The sequence below is a fragment of the Mastacembelus armatus genome, chromosome 18 (assembly GCF_900324485.2).
Source record: "Mastacembelus armatus chromosome 18, fMasArm1.2, whole genome shotgun sequence".
In the NCBI taxonomy this organism is placed as follows: Eukaryota; Metazoa; Chordata; class Actinopteri; order Synbranchiformes; family Mastacembelidae; genus Mastacembelus; species Mastacembelus armatus.
The window spans coordinates 17,292,694-17,308,234 of record NC_046650.1 but is presented as its reverse complement, the minus strand read 5'-3'; the positions used below and the strand labels follow the sequence as shown (position 1 = coordinate 17,308,234).

Genomic DNA, 15,541 nt, shown 5'->3' with positions numbered 1-15,541 from the left:
AGAGTACCTGGAGAAAACCCACGCAAGCACAGGGAGAACATGCAGACTCCACACAGAAAGGCCCCTGATGGGTTTCAAACCAGGAACCTTCTTGCTGTGAGGCAACTGTGCTAACCACTATTGATTATTCTAATCAATATGAGACAAATGCTTCATATTCCATTGCAGTTCTATGGGGTTATAAGTAGCCACAGTGCTTTTCTCAAAGGCTAGGACTCTAACATATAACAGCAGGGTGGGCTTAGGATCTTAGTACAAACCTGGACCTTAAATTTAAGATAGTGAAAGAAAAGAAGAAAACCATCAAGGACCAAATGATGAATGAGGGTTGACAGTCACTTTGCAAAGCAAAGCTGGATTTATTGAAAACCACACAGTGTTTGAGGCACAACCTCCATCTAGTTCAGTAAAGTACAACTGGCACAACTTTAGCTTCAACTAGAAAATAAGAAAGTTACAAAGCTAAAGCATAGGTATAAAAAGGGAAGTCAACTACAAGGGAAAATCATTCCTGACAAATCTCTGACTGGGTTTTACTAAAATTAATCATTTATTAATTCAGCCCAGGGCACCTTTGATTATCCCGACTGCTCTAGAAAGCAGATTTAACAGCCTACAGCTCATCTCGGTGCTGACCTCCAGTGGACCCTTTGTTTGCAGCTTTGTTAATATTTGTAGCAGCCCTGATTGCAGATTTCATCGCTGTCTCGATCCAAGCATGAGGAAAAGCTGTGTGTTCTCCAGCAAAGTGCACCCTGCCCTCAGGTCTGAAGAGTTCCTTGGCAAACTCTAAGTGCTGGTACGGCGTGAACAGAGCGAAAGCACCCAAGCTGTAAGGATCCAGACTCCACCTCTTCACCACCACCCCTGTGCACAGAGACCTTACATGATCACCATGGATCTGCGCCAAATCTCTCAGAGCCAGCTCCTTCAGGTCTTCATCGCTGGCACCATTCAAGAGGAGGGAGTCGTCAGACCAGGTGTAGGAAGCCAGAAGGACACCGACGGTCTTGTTTCTTGTGAAACTGTGGCTGGGGTAGTAGATGAAACGAGAGGGCCCATCGGTGATGCTCTTCCCTCCTCGGATACCGTCCTTCTCCCAGAACTTCTCTCTGAAGGTGAGGATGATTTTAGTGGAGCTGTCATAGTGGACCCCCCTCAGAGCCTCCATCTTTTTGATGGACAAAGGGGAATAAAAGTCCATGAAGAGGGCTGCTCTGGCTGTAGTTGTTACCAGAACAGCGTCAGCTGAAATTTGTGTTAAAGATGACTGGTTGTCAGCCTGATATGATACAACAATGCCGCTATCTGACTGGCTGATGCGTTTGACCTTGGAGTTGAGGAGAATGGGGACATCATGAAGAAAAACACGTTGAAAAGTTTTGGGAAGAAGGTCTGACCCACCAATCACTTCAAAATACCTCCAAAGCAAAAAGACAGATAGATTTAGCATGCATATTATAGACAAGGACATGACCTGGCAGTGTTTCCATATGGTTTGATTTACAATTGTAAAGTTCAAACAAAGTTAGTGACTTGCTAACGAACATAGTGAAGCATTTAACATCCAAAGAGCAGGTTTTTCCCCAGTGGTGTTGGAATAAATACTGCATGTACATCTATTGGCTCCTCTGATCCCATTATAATATACTTTCACACCGATAGGATGAGACATTCTCACCTGCTGTATGCTAACGCTAATAGTAACTGATCTAACAATTCGATGTTCTTTAAACATGATTAAAAGCGTCATCTGCAAAGAAGTGAACAATTTCAGTTCTGCAGAACTTTCATGATGGGTCAGATTTACTGACTATGGATTTTACACTTTTTAAAATGTACAATGCAAAAAGAGACTAATTCACAGTTTGACTGTGGGAGGAAAGGTCTTACTTATTGTTATCACTGATGTCCGTCTGGTCATAGATCATCTCAGTCAGTGCAGTGTACATGAGGCTTTGTTCGTTAAGCAGGTCTCCAATCATCCTCACTGCTTCTGGACTCAAATCCCCTTCTTCTTTCAGATACTCCTATTAAACAAGTACAACTGGAGCTAGTGTTTTCTAATCCAATCAAAGATAATGATAATTAAATAATTCAGCAGTTATCTTGTAAAGTAACAACATTTCATGAGATCACAATGCACTTTACCTTCACAGAATAATGGTCGTATTTTTTCAGTGCAGCCTTGCATCCATGAGCCTCCACTTCATCTTTCACCTACAGAAACAAAAAGTCACTTTCACAACTGGAGTCAGTAACAAGTCATAAGTGAGTTAGTCATCTTTTTCGTGGATCCTGCTAATGTGAGGACCACGAACATGCAAGTCAACTACACAGGCCAGCTTCACACAAAAAAGCAAGCAAATGGGAGATTTCTGAGGTTGGTGACCACAAAGAAAAGAGTAAAGTGAAGTGAAGCCAGTGGGTCTGTCAAAGTCAACATATTGGTCAGGGCAAAGTGCTGAATTGGCTTCCATGAAGTCTGAGAAACCTAACAGACCTATTGTCACTAAAGGGAAGGGTGGTTTTTAATTTGTTTGGTCACAGCCTAGCTAAGATGCTGAACATGCTAACTGGCTAACTAAGATTTTAGCTTGTTAACATGCTCATATCCCGGACAATCTTCTGAGCTAGTTATCGTTAATCTTTGTCCGACATCATATGTCTCCTCTACACGTGCGAGTAATTTAAAGTTTGGTACTTGGGCCACCAAATTCACCAAATGTAGAAGTAAATCATGATGTAGTCTTTTAGAGTTAAACACAGGAAAAACTGCTGTTGGTCAACGGCAAACCATCTTGCCATTCTGAGGGAAGTGAGATGCAAAAAGTTTCAAATGTTCAATGAAAGCGACAAATACATTAGCTGAACTTGTGTTTTGTTCAGGTAATGACCAAGGACACCACCTGTCTGCACCATCTGCTTCAGGAATGTGGGAATTTGATCAACGTTCCTGTGTGACCAGGCACATAAGAAGATGTTTCAGAAGACCTCCTTGCTTCCCTCTCTTAGTTACCTTCTGCAAAGCCTGCTGCAGCAGCTCATCAGCTGACTTTCCTTTCTCACTTTCTGACACGTTGTACTGCAGGATGTCAGGGTTTATTTGAACCATGTGTGTCTTTGTCCGCAGTCCATTAACCAGGTAAAAGGTTTGGGGGTCATCTATGATGAAGTCATTTTGTTTGAGACCCAGCTGGTCAATGAACCAGAGGAGGATGCTGTTGGCAGAGACAGTGACTGTTGATCCATTTTCAGTGTCTCTTCTTTATTTTAATAATTTGGTGGTTTCTGGATCTGGATATTATTGAAAATCAGCCCATGAATGATAATTTCTATACTTTTCATTGTGACTTGCTACAAAAACTTTAAAGTTACACGTAAGTCTAAAATTAATAAACTTACTGGTGAAAACTTGGGATCCTCATGGCCCCCAGTTCAGCGTACCAGCCCTCCTTTTCATTCCTGTAGGTCTCCACCCGTCCTCCAACTCGCCCACTGGCCTCTAATATTGTCACCTTGTTCAAACACAAAAATACTAAATATTAAAATGTATTTGAAGTACCAATATTTCTGCATATATTTATAGTGCTCCTAGTGCAGAAACTACTACCGTATTATACTAATACTGCTATTCTCTGTCACTGCTACTATGCCTTAACACTTAACACGTAATATATTTTACAGCTGTTGCAACCACCATTACTGCTGGTACTACTTATGCTACAACATGTAGTAATACTACTGGTATTGATTCTGCTAGATCATGTAACCAGACTTCCTTTTTTCCTAGAGTACCTATTGTTTCTAGTACTAGTCCTGACCCAAAGCCCCAGATCATCAACGTTTTGATGTAGTGGTTTTGATGATAAAATCAGCAGCATATTAGTGTCCAGTCTGTACCTCGTGTCCTGCGTCCTGCAGCAGCTTGGCAGCCGTCAGTCCAGCCATGCCAGCTCCAACAATGACCACATGATGAGATGTGTTGATGTTTGGGAGGCCGTTCTGCACGGTCCACAGCAGCTCCTCGTAGTCTTTATCCTCCAGGCAATCAGCCAGATGTTCTTTCAGGCGGCCAGCGGCAGTGATGCTGTGGAACAGTGTGAGCAGCAGCACAGCGACAACAGCTGGACACACAACAGAAGCAAAACACAACATTTACTCCAATGAGGATCAGGAGTCAAAGATCTTTGACTTTTATTAACAAGGTTCATTTACCCCCTTAGACATGTTGAATAAAAGTCTAAATTATATCAACACCATCATGATCACAGCACATATTGTTTTATTTTTTACATTATTATAAAACACAGCAGAACAGACGCTTACAGCTCTTTATGAAGCTTTCAGGCCTGTATTTAAAATATGAAATGAGCCCAAAGAACTAATTAGTCTGAGGATTTAGTTAAATATTTCTGTTCCACACATTATTTACAGTCAAAGTCAAAACCTTCTAGATGCTGAAATCCAGCAAACTCAGGCCGATCCTTGTTTCATCATACAGTTATGAAATCCAGACTGGACCAGTCAGTCCAGACAGGGAATAAACTGAGTAAACTTCCACTCTCAGAAAATACACTATACCCTCACTCTGCTTTATGCACACAGACAGTTAAAGTGTTGGGCTGTGCAGGTAATAGTTTTAAATAAAGTTAAATAAAGTAATGATTTGACCTGTGTCAGTAACACAGTACTCACATGTTTTCCATTTCACTGGACGCAGGTCCATCTCAGTACTCTGGTCCCTGTTTGGTGACTGATGAAGACAAACAGTCAAGTACAGTATGTTGGACAGTCCGGCCTGGAGACGTTCACTTTACATCTGACTCTAACTGGAACTTGTTAGTTAGAATGATTAAATATAAATCATTAAATATATGATGTGCCATTCAGACATGTCATTAACACAATTCACATTTTACAAATGTTTTTAAAAACTGGACTCTTATGTTGTAACTTGCCTGATAAACCAATGACTGTACATATGAAATTAGCTCTGAATGTTTTGCCTGCCTTTCTGTTCTGTCTGTAGTTCTTTCTGCAGTGATTCAGTCGAACTGTCCTAATAATTCAGCAGATAAAAAGACAGAACCTACCTTCCAAGAAACTTAAACACCAAAATATGATGCTTCACTGACCTTAACTGAAGTTCCCTCTTCTTATATACAGCCCTGATGCTGCAAGACTGGTCTGACAAACCTGAGCATGATTTCCTGGATGACTTCTTTTCTAATGTATCAGTGGTGATTGGCACAATTTCTGAACTCAACAGCTACAAATCCGCCTCAATCAGTCAAACTCTGCTCACCCTAACCTTAGGAGTGTAACAGTTGTTCATTCATTTTTCCCTCCTAAAACCTTTGAACACAGATTCCAAGATATGATTTTCTGCTATTTGTCACATGCAAAGTCGAATCCAGTTGATTTGCCTGTGGGAGAATCAGCGTCGACATCCAGAGACCACAGTCTTGGGCTGGAGAAGGCTGCTTAAGTATTTCTACACAATGTTAAATGTAACATGCTCTACGTGGGATTAGAGTGTGTTACTGAAGTAATTCATGTTAACACTCAACAGGGAATGTAAAACCATTCAAAGTACATTGAAGTATGTTAAGTATAATGAGGAAGACTGAAGTTACACTCCATTTTACTGACACTGCCACATAATTAGTTTCATATGCTTTCAGTCAATTCTCACAATTATAATTCTGAGTGTACTTATTACTTAGTATACAAAATATGTATATTAAAGAACAAGTTCAAATAAGTGCACTCAAGGAATTACACTAAACTTTCACTTCAAGTGTATTTCATGTACCCAGTTTATAGGAAGAGTACACTGAAAGTATTTTAAAATACATTCAAAGCAGAATTGCAACAACTAGTGAAGGTGAACTGTTATTGTACTTTTCATATGTTAAACAAAAGTACTAGGAGTCACTAATTCAGTGGCCCATTATAAGTTCCGTCCACACCCACCGGAGGGGAGGACCAGAGGGTGGATATCTCCAGAAGACTTCTTGTTTAGTTTTGACTGAGGTATAAACATGAGTTTTGTCATAGTTAGTTGAAACAAAGACAAACCCTGAAAGCAAGTATAGCTCTGATTTACACAGACAGGTTAAACAGGAATGTATGAAAACGTGCTCCAAAGCCATCAGGGCATAGGGGTGATGAATGTTGAACAGTCTCGTTGTTCTAGTTCTGAAGAAGCTGCAGTGTTTACCTGGAGGGAGGGGCTTCCCTTATAGGTCAGAGATGGTCCTTTATAGGCAGCTCTGTTGAATAAATGAAGGGAGCACTTAATCATTTGTCCTTGATTTAAGCTTGAGCACAGCAGGCCAGAACATCAGGACTGCAAAAATCCTCCTACGGCTAAAATACACTAATTGTTAATGTTGGGGGGACCAACGAAAGATGCAGTGGACCACAGGGTTCAGAAGGGTCTGACTGTAGAGGAGGGGGAAGGAGGTGTGAGAACAGTGAGTGGAGTCAGCCAAACGAAGACGTATTCCAGGCTTGGTATTTGAACCTATGGACACAGGTATGGTATGACACAACAATGACAAGAATTGCTGACTGAGCACGTCAACCTATAGGACATGATGCTACAAAAATGCCTTTTGTGTTGAAATTCTCTCTTGCAAGACTTCAGCTTGTTCAGAAGGCTGCAGCAGGTTTTGTGACCCAGTCCTCCAATTCATTTTAGCTGCTGTTAGTGACCGATTGGCAGTTCTCTCACTTTCAGCTGAGTCCTAGTTCTGAATCAGGTTCTGTTTCTGTAAGGTCTTTTTTCCTAACCTAACCCTGAAACCTGCACACCAGGAGCAGACTGAACCGTTAATTCAGGCTGAGAACTGGACACACTGTAAGTGCAAACCAATCGGCTGCTGATTCTGTAGGTCAACCTGGTCCAGATTGCAAAACTCTAATTTTTGGGACCGACCAACAAATAGCCTACAGGAACACTGAGTCTGTGTGATACATACTCCAGATAAGTCCAGCAGAACTCAGACACTGATACAAACCAGACTGTACCAGTGAAAATCCTGAGCCAGCAAAACCAAACGAGAGGCCAGATCTGTACTGTGGCTCCTCACTGCTGAATGGGAATAAATCAAGGAACTGGGGAGGGGAAATGTGCACTTTCAGCAGGTACAGTATGGTATTCTCAGACACCACATATCCAGACTCAGAGGGAGTTCCTTGGTTACTACAGTACAAACCAGATGAGATAAATTACAATAAAAATGGTCATGTTAACAGGAAAATAAAAGTCCGGCAGAATAATTTAATTCTTCTTGCCCTTCTTGAAGATGATGAATATAAAGGTACAGTAGACTTAATAAATAAAATCTAAAATCTATTTTTCTTACAGATTGAATGAAGGGAACAGATACTTACCTTTTGTTGAAGTGAAAAATGTGCAGATATAATAACACAGTGTCTTCTGATATACTTGCACGGCAGCACAGTGAGGACTGACATTTCTTTAAAGGCTTTGGTGCTAGTCTTTATATATGCTACCAAACCTCAGGACCACATGACCGTCTCAGACCTCGTATTGAGACATCAACTCGACATCATTACCTGGATCTCATTTCTTTAGATTTCTGCTGAAATTGAATTCAAAGGAGGGAATGAGGTTTAATAGTGTTTAATGCTTTAATTGACACTGAAACATCCAGATGAACAAATTTGTGAGAAGATTTTCACAAACTGTGTTTTCAGTCAGCTCTGTAAAGGTCCTCTTGCTATTGAAACAGCAACATTTTGCAGCAAACTTAGTTTCAGGAGAATCTTTGCTCATTAAATGCTGACAAATATTAGTCATCAGCCTGCAGCAACTCACCATCCTGACAGTGACGGATGACGAACCACTTCTGCTTTTGACTTTCATGACACTCACGGTCACAAGAAAACTGTGTTTCTGACCACGAAGTCAAACAAAAACAGAAAGTGTGCAGAGGGAGACCACAGCGAGCAGCATGGAGCTTGTGAAATATGTTCTCATGCATGTGGGCAGAAGAAGCAAATAGGACAAGTTGGTTTTACTGTTAGAAACTGAAAGCTGTGTGAATTAGCCACAGCCTTCAGATGAGCCCATTTCACAGAGCTTCAGATGTTTGACGTAGTTTCAGTTTGTTAAATATAGACAGTGAAATCTAAAGTAATAACTTAACACCACTCATATGAAGTTTGCTTCATCCTTCCATTATTGTTTTGCATCATTTATACATGATTTGTACACATCTGTACACATGTTTTTACAGGCTTTACATTTGACTTGGTAATTTAGGCAGAGTGTGAATCTTCTTAAGATCAGCCTGCTCCATTAATAAGCTCTAATACTCACAGGGTGTACAGGTCATACATTACAGTCAAAGCTCCTTCATGCAATACAGAAAGTCACAAATGGCCTGTAAATACTTGAATCCAGACTTGTTTGATTGATTTATCAAATTCTACCATATAAATTATTTCACATGAACTTACATATAATCTTACATTTTTAACATGAAAGATGAATTTTCTTCTTCATTCAAGCAACATGAAGTTAGGAATAAATCAATAACTAATGCTGCATTCAAGTCCTACTGAGTTATTGTAAAAATGAGTTTAGAACTTGTAAATAGCATCACGTTTCATTTCTGAGTTGCATTTACAATTCAGCAAATCTGAAAGCTGCTTGGCCTGAGAACCAAACCAACATGGCTGCTTTTTGTCAAACTGAACATACAGCACAATACGATTAAACCCAAACTCACATCGTCACCAAACCAACTTTGTAATCAAGCAAACATACTGATGTGTCCAGTGGCCTGAATCGCTGCAGGCATCCATCCCACCTACCTACTGGATTGTAGAGTAGCAGGCATCTTCTGTTAAAGAGGTCCGAGTACCTGCTGAGGGACCAGACCTGTCCATGATACTGGATGCTCCAAGTTCTGTTTGGAAAAAAAAAAAAAAAAAAAAAAAAAAGATCTGTATTTTGTCAAAATAGTCTTTCCTTTGACCTTTGTTTAACTCATTGTATTGTCCAATTTCTGGTCTTTCTGAAAAGTTTCTTTAATCACAGTCTCACCCAGTGCCTGAGCATCACCCATGCTTAACGAGTAGTAAACTGGTCTGGAATAAAACTCATCCGCATCTGATGGAGAAAGGCAACGTTAGCTGACTGAATATCATATCAATATTTATTTGTTCTCTTTTTCTCTCATTTTAGTTTTATCTTGCACAAACTTTTTGGAGTTTTTACTAATTCACAACTTCATGGTAACAACACAAAATTGTTTTATTTCATCTATACTTTTTCTAATTAGTTCTAGTTTTATCATTATTATGCAGATGATGCTCATTTTTACGTCTCAGTTAACCCAAGTACAGTTACAGGTTTTCTACTTTGGATGAATGTTTGGTTTAAGCACCAGATGATCCCAGTGGTTGAACTGTGTTGATACTTTGTGTTTCTGTCTGAACAACATCTGGTCTGAAATATGCAGGTGAATTCTGCTGAACAAGTGATGGTCAAACCCTCAGGCGTTTGCTCTCACATCTTTATTTCTTATCAAAAAGATAATAAATCCACCTGAGCCTATTGACCTCATTAATTTATGTTCCTTTTAAAGACAAAACAATCAAACAGAGATTTTAACTTTAAACTGAGTTTATATCATAAGTTTCATTAAACACCAGCGACTTTCTATGGTGTATAAAACCAGTTCGTGACCTCCACTCTGCATGTACTTTAGACCGGTTTTCTTTGTGGTTTTCCTCTGTTGATGGATTCCAGGAAGCTCAAATTATCATCAGCATCTACACATTTATCAGAAGCAACCAACGAAGACTGACACGACACCAGAAGTACCTAATGTACGTTCATGTACCACTTTGTTCTTGTGGTTGTATTTTTAGCTGCTGTTAGTGTCAGTGTTCATGTCACATTATAGATGTACTCCAGAAACACCAAGTAACGTCAGATGATGTACCTTTTTCCTTCCTGATTTTTGTCACAGCAGAATATGTTGCTCTTCCTGTGTCAGGTGCACTCGATGTTACAGGGGCTAAAAAAAACCCAAACAGCAGCAGAGCCCAAATCAAAGACAATTACACTGACGTCTGCTTAACAACATGCAGTTTATAACAAGATGTTTTTTAACATTAAAGAGCATTTTCTAAATCAGAGCATATTAAACAAAGCAAGGTGACTACATTTCTACATATTTACGTGTAAACAGCAGCTTTATATAAGACGCCTACAGTTGGATACTAACAAATGATTTGTCTTCCAACCTGTTTGATTCTCAGCTGGGACTGATGCAGGTGTGACTGTGGACAGGCAGGGAGCTGCTGCAGTACAATAAAGGGAAAACAGTAAAAATAAAAGCAAGAATTAAAAATATTAAATAAATAAAAATGGAGACTATTTCAACTTATATTTGTTTGGAAAAAAGATTTGTTTGGATTTGATTTGAAATAGGAAACAAAGCAGCTTCCTGATGTTAAGTGTTTTGTTCTGTTTAACAATAATTTATGAATTTATTTACTTATTATTTTAGAGCCGCCGTCCCTCAGGCTTCGACATCACTGATTTCTGAAGGGTTTTGCCCCAAACTGTTTCTAATCAATGACAATAAAATGATTGATTTTCTTAGTATGATGATTTCAGTGACTGCTGAAACTGATCGGCTATAAATTTCCAGAGTATTTGACCTAAAGCCACAGTCTGGACTCATGGAGGTACATACTGTACAGAATGAACACAATGTCTGAGTAAAATGTGTCCTGTATTTTCTTACCTCTGTGCCTGTAACTTTTGACACAGTACCATGATCCCAACACCAACAGCAGAGCCATCAGTGAAACAACAACAATTTTCCACAGCAGACGAGGAGAAGGAGAAATCTCAGGCTCTTGTGGAACAACAATAGGAAATACTGTGAAAAGTAAAAAAGGAAGCAAATAGGTGAACTGGTCATTTCAATGCTCACCACACCATGCGGTGCAATGTTTCACATCTACTTACGCAAATGATTTTTACAATTAACAGATTTGACAAATGTGTCAAAAAAGACTGTAGCAAAAAGATTAGAGCTGCAGAAGTCACCACATCACCTGAACCTGTGTCTCACCTGTGACCACCAGCTGACTCTCTGCTGATTCTCCAGATCCAGAGATGCTGCACTTGTAGAGTCCTTCATCAGACAGTGAGACTGTGTGGATGGTCCTCTCTGCTGTCGAACTGCTGTGGATGAGGCGTCCGTCTTTAAAGAAATTAACTCTGGACTCTGAGGGATTCTTGTTTCTGCAGAGCAGAGTCACATTGTCTCCCTCCATCACAGGAGCAGCAGGACTGTCCAGGATCACAGAACCATCTGAACAACAGGAAACAACATTAATTTCAGGTTAAACTCAGGCTGAGCTCCAAATCTTACAGTGAACCTACCAGAGACAGTGATGTTGGTACAGTTTGTTCTTCCCTTTCCAGACTCACAGCAGTACTGTCCACTGTCCTCTGGATACAGATGTGTGATGGTGCAAAACGTGGATACTGTCCCTGATTTAATGACATTACATGATGCTAATGTCCTTTTGCCTCCATGCACAACTTTCCATCTAGTTGCACCATCGTCCCCTTCACAGTGGAAAGTTACAGGCTCATACTGAAAGAACTGCAGCCTGTTTGGGACGACATGAAGAAAAGCAGCATCTGAAACAAAGAAGGAAGATGAAGGCTCCTGAATAACAAAAACAGATGAAGCTGCACATAGAAAACTACAGATGTAATGTTCTTCCTGTGGTTGGTTTTTATATTCAACACCACAGGAAGGAACTTGTACGTACCAATAGTCTGATCGTGTGCACACACCAGGATGATCCCAGTCAGCCCTGCAGAGACAAAAGAGCCCAGACATGTTTACAGCTTCTATATCCTGATCCTGAAGCTCAGCATCCACTGTCGTCTGTCAGCAACACAACGCTTCAGCTGGTCATGTGCTTTTTATCAGGACATGGAGCCGGACTCAGTACTCACACAGTCTGATGACGCCGACAGCTGTGGCCTCCATGTCGACTTGCTGCTGACTGAACATCAGGCTGAGGAGAGGAAGGGGTGAGGGCAGGGCTGATCCTCTGTGGCTTACATGGTTCTCTAAGAGGAAGAGTCAGGCCTCCTGTTGTGGTGGAAACAGTTCAGTGGGTGGGTCACGCTACATGGCAGACACACTGTACAGAGAAACACGTCTGATCACAGCAGAGATAAAAAAGCTCATTGAAGTAACATCTATTTTAAAGCTGCAGCCCTGCTAAGCTAACAGTGCTCACAGTGACAACACTGGCAGCTCCACATCATCCCACCTCACTGTGCTGCCGTGCAAACGCTTCATCATCAGCACTAAACCCAAAGTGCAGGTTTTAGTTTGGGTATGAGACAAACCTAAACCTTGGCCTGATGAGGGCGCTGGAGGAAAAGTCAGGGCTTTAAGGTTTTTACTGTAACTGCTCCTTGTTGAGTTTTCATTTCTAACGTTTATTACACTGATGATGCCACAGAAGAACAGAAACATTAGTTTGATTCTACAGCTTTTAATAAAACATGATATAGTTCCATACAGTCTGACATATGGTGCTGATGCTGATACTCAACATTTACTGCATTAAAGCATGAAATGTTCTAAAAGTCCATTTTATTTCTCTGAACAAGCAGCAGAGAACGACACTGGTCTTTCCCCTGCAGTGTGTTCCCACAGTGTGTCATGGCGGCGTGGAGAAGCTGCGGTTGTTCTGCAGAGGCTTCGTCAACGTTACGGTCAAAGTAGAAAGTGGACGTTTGCACGTAATGTGACTCAAAAGCCAACAGATGTTTTCACTTCTTCAAACAGCAGCAGCTGCATCGTTACAGATTAATGTGCAGATATGAAACGTCACGGAGGATGAAACGAACAGGGCAGCTGTCCATCTTCCACATGAAGCATGATGGGAAATTAAAAGCAATCGACTGTATTCTCTGACGCATCATTGCTGACTTTATTAAAGCGGGTACATTTGCATGTCAGAGGTCATGAGGTCATCTTCATATGTTGAGTTTCCCAGAGTGAAGCAGTCCCAGCAGCAGCAGCAGCAGCAGCATCAACACACTGATGACCACAGCTCTGATAATAAAAGTCCTACGGTGTGAGGAGGGAGGAGGCTCTGTTTGTTCAAACACAACAGAAAATATTTACTGTAATGTCAGGAGGTACAGTGCAGTTTATACATCGCATCAGGTGCAGAACGTCAGTGGTGTCTGGTACTTTGCAGCACGTTCTGCACTGGGAGAACACAGCCCAGCAGCCATCACTGTTCCCCAGAAACATGATTTGAAAAGTGCATTAACAAGACAGGTTGTTCTACAGTAGAAATACTCAGGGACAAAAGGAGAACACAGTTAAAAAATGAGGAACAGGGTCTGCTGAGCATCACACACTGTCCCACCTGTGTTTCTGCAGAGCAGAGTCACAGCTTGTCCCTCCATCACAGGAGCAGCAGGACTGTCCAGGATCTCAGAACCATCTGGACAACAGGAAACAACATTAATTTAAGGTCAGAAAGAGTCCAAGGTTTGACTCTGACATGTACTGAAGTCCAAGGATGAAGTAGCACAACATGGAAATACTCAGATAAAGTAGTAATACCTAAAAAACACGCCAAAGTAAATGTCACCAAATCTTTAACTTTGTCTCTAATCACTATTATTTTAAACATCTTGATGTGTCTTTGTTAGACACTGTCGCAATCATAACCAAATAGTCTGCCTGTTGTGTCAGACCAGATGTTGCCTGTGATGCAGTTTTATTGTTTGAAAAAAAAAAAAAAACAAACCCAAAAACAAGTTTGTTCAGGTCTGTATAAAAAACACTGGGAAACACTTTCTCAAATCAGCCTTTCACAAATGACATGATGTGGTGAGTCAGTATGATTAGTGCTGTTAGTGCCTTTAAATTGGCTGAGCAACGAGCAGGAAAACCACAGGCAAATATCATCTTAACTTGAGTTGAAGCTCCTCACTGTCTCACCTGTGACCACCAGCTGACTCTCTGCTGATTCTCCAGATCCAGAGATGCTGCACTTGTGGAGTCCTTCATCAGACAGTGAGACTGTGTGGATGGTCCTCTCTGCTGTTGAACTGCTGTGGATGAGGCGTCTGTCTTTAAAGAAATTAACTCTGGACTCTGAGGGATTCTTGTTTCTGCAGAGCAGAGTCACAGCTTGTCCCTCCATCACAGGAGCAGCAGGACTGACCAGGATCACAGAACCATCTGAACAACAGGAAACAACATTAATTTCAGGTTAAACTCAGGCTGAGCTCCAAATCTTACAGTGAACCTACCAGAGACAGTGATGTTGATACAGTTTGTTCTTCCCTTTCCAGACTCACAGCAGTACTGTCCACTGTCATCTGGATACAGATGTGTGATGGTGCAAAACGTGGATACTGTCCCTGATTTAGTGACATTACATGACGCTAATGGCCCTTTGCGTCCATGCACAACTTTCCATCTAGTTGCACCATCGTCCCCTTCACAGTGGAAAGTTACAGGCTCATACTGAAAGAACTGCAGCCTGTTTGGGACGACATGAAGAAAAGCAGCATCTGAAACAAAGAAGGAAGATGAAGGCTCCTGAATAACAAAAACAGATGAAGCTGCACATAGAAAACTACAGATGTAATGTTCTTCCTGTGGTTGGTTTTTATATTCAACACCACAGGAAGGAACTTGTACGTACCAATAGTCTGATCGTGTGCACACACCAGGATGATCCCAGTCAGCCCTGCAGAGACAAAAGAGCCCAGACATGTTTACAGCTTCTATATCCTGATCCTGAAGCTCAGCATCCACTGTTGTCTGTCAGCAACACAACGCTTCAGCTGGTCATGTGCTTTTTATCAGGACATGGAGCCGGACTCAGTACTCACACAGTCTGATGACGCCGACAGCTGTGGCCTCCATGTCAACTTGCTGCTGACTGAACATCAGGCTGAGGAGTGGAAGGGGTGAGGGCAGGGCTGATCCTCTGTGGCTTATTTTGCTCTTGATGTCACAACAGTTTCAAAAAGCAGTTGTGGTTTAAAGGACCACGGTGGGCAGAGCTCGATGAACCGACACGATGTTTGAAGTCGAAAACTGGAAAATAATCATATACACTCCCATCAGTCAGAGGACTTTGTCTCAGCTATTAATTCAGTTCAGTTCAGTTTTATTTGCGGCTGCCTCGACTGGTTGGGGTGAGGGGATAATGAGCTCAGTGACACACAGCACTTCCTGGCTGCCTTTTACTTTTACAGTACATGGAATATGAACGTTGTTTAGATTATGGTGCTGCTGACATAACCCTAATGTACAGTGTGCATTTCACTGTGTTATATTATTTGAGTGATTTAAAATAAGAATAAGCTGCAGAGTGTGGTGGCACATGTGCATGCAATGTACCTGTGGTGTGTGTGTGTGTGTGTGTGTGTGTTCCTGTTCATAACAAACCTCATTTTATAGCATCACATGAC

The 15,541-nt window shown here is 41.2% G+C and overlaps 3 protein-coding genes across 4 annotated transcripts; all 3 read right to left on the bottom strand.

Moving 5' to 3' along the window:
- Positions 1-407: 407 nt before the first annotated feature.
- Positions 408-7,476, bottom strand: LOC113139495 (L-amino-acid oxidase-like). 2 transcript variants are annotated; one of them, XM_026322792.1, is made up of 9 exons: positions 7,405-7,476; positions 6,227-6,278; positions 4,699-4,756; positions 3,904-4,127; positions 3,406-3,518; positions 3,020-3,221; positions 2,152-2,220; positions 1,894-2,030; positions 408-1,421 (listed from the first exon to the last, which is right to left on the bottom strand). In XM_026322792.1, the coding sequence occupies exons 3-9, from the start codon at positions 4,727-4,729 to the stop codon at positions 614-616; spliced, it is 1,584 nt and encodes a 527-aa protein (XP_026178577.1). In that variant the 5' UTR covers positions 4,730-4,756; positions 6,227-6,278; positions 7,405-7,476; the 3' UTR covers positions 408-613. The 2 variants fall into 2 exon arrangements, with proteins under 2 accessions (XP_026178577.1, XP_026178586.1); XM_026322801.1 differs by lacking the exons at positions 6,227-6,278; positions 7,405-7,476 and adding an exon at positions 5,097-5,102.
- A 1,377-nt stretch (positions 7,477-8,853) lies between these two features.
- Positions 8,854-12,072, bottom strand: LOC113125447 (high affinity immunoglobulin gamma Fc receptor I-like). The gene is made up of 9 exons (XM_026298911.1): positions 12,035-12,072; positions 11,845-11,889; positions 11,447-11,710; positions 11,133-11,375; positions 10,800-10,937; positions 10,294-10,350; positions 9,990-10,064; positions 9,086-9,151; positions 8,854-8,948 (listed from the first exon to the last, which is right to left on the bottom strand). Exons 1-9 carry the CDS (start codon positions 12,066-12,068, stop codon positions 8,854-8,856), a joined length of 1,017 nt encoding a protein of 338 aa, XP_026154696.1. The 5' UTR covers positions 12,069-12,072.
- Positions 12,073-13,072: 1,000 nt separating this feature from the next.
- LOC113125446 (sialoadhesin-like) lies at positions 13,073-14,990 on the bottom strand. The gene is made up of 6 exons (XM_026298909.1): positions 14,957-14,990; positions 14,767-14,811; positions 14,369-14,632; positions 14,055-14,297; positions 13,474-13,551; positions 13,073-13,191 (listed from the first exon to the last, which is right to left on the bottom strand). Exons 1-6 carry the CDS (start codon positions 14,988-14,990, stop codon positions 13,073-13,075), a joined length of 783 nt encoding a protein of 260 aa, XP_026154694.1.
- Positions 14,991-15,541: the final 551 nt, after the last annotated feature.

What these genes read in the sequence shown, in the direction of transcription:
- LOC113139495 (XM_026322792.1), bottom strand. Translation starts at nt 4,729, where the DNA reads ATGGACCTGCGTCCAGTGAAATGGAAAACAT. An exon ending in TGCAGCAGGCTTTGCAGAAG is followed by an intron (nt 2,221 to 3,019) that starts GTAACTAAGAGA and finishes TTGTTTCTGTAG; the next exon opens with GTGAAAGATGAAGTGGAGGC. An exon ending in GACATCAGTGATAACAATAA is followed by an intron (nt 1,422 to 1,893) that starts GTAAGACCTTTC and finishes TTTGCTTTGGAG; the next exon opens with GTATTTTGAAGTGATTGGTG.
- LOC113125447 (XM_026298911.1), bottom strand. Translation starts at nt 12,068, where the DNA reads ATGGAGGCCACAGCTGTCGGCGTCATCAGACTGT. An exon ending in TGTCGGCGTCATCAGACTGT is followed by an intron (nt 11,890 to 12,034) that starts GTGAGTACTGAG and finishes TTGTCTCTGCAG; the next exon opens with GGCTGACTGGGATCATCCTG. An exon ending in GGGTGATGCTCAGGCACTGG is followed by an intron (nt 8,949 to 9,085) that starts GTGAGACTGTGA and finishes TTTTCCAAACAG; the next exon opens with AACTTGGAGCATCCAGTATC.
- LOC113125446 (XM_026298909.1), bottom strand. Translation starts at nt 14,990, where the DNA reads ATGGAGGCCACAGCTGTCGGCGTCATCAGACTGT. An exon ending in TATCAACATCACTGTCTCTG is followed by an intron (nt 14,298 to 14,368) that starts GTAGGTTCACTG and finishes CCTGTTGTTCAG; the next exon opens with ATGGTTCTGTGATCCTGGTC. An exon ending in GAGTCAGCTGGTGGTCACAG is followed by an intron (nt 13,552 to 14,054) that starts GTGAGACAGTGA and finishes CCTGTTGTCCAG; the next exon opens with ATGGTTCTGAGATCCTGGAC.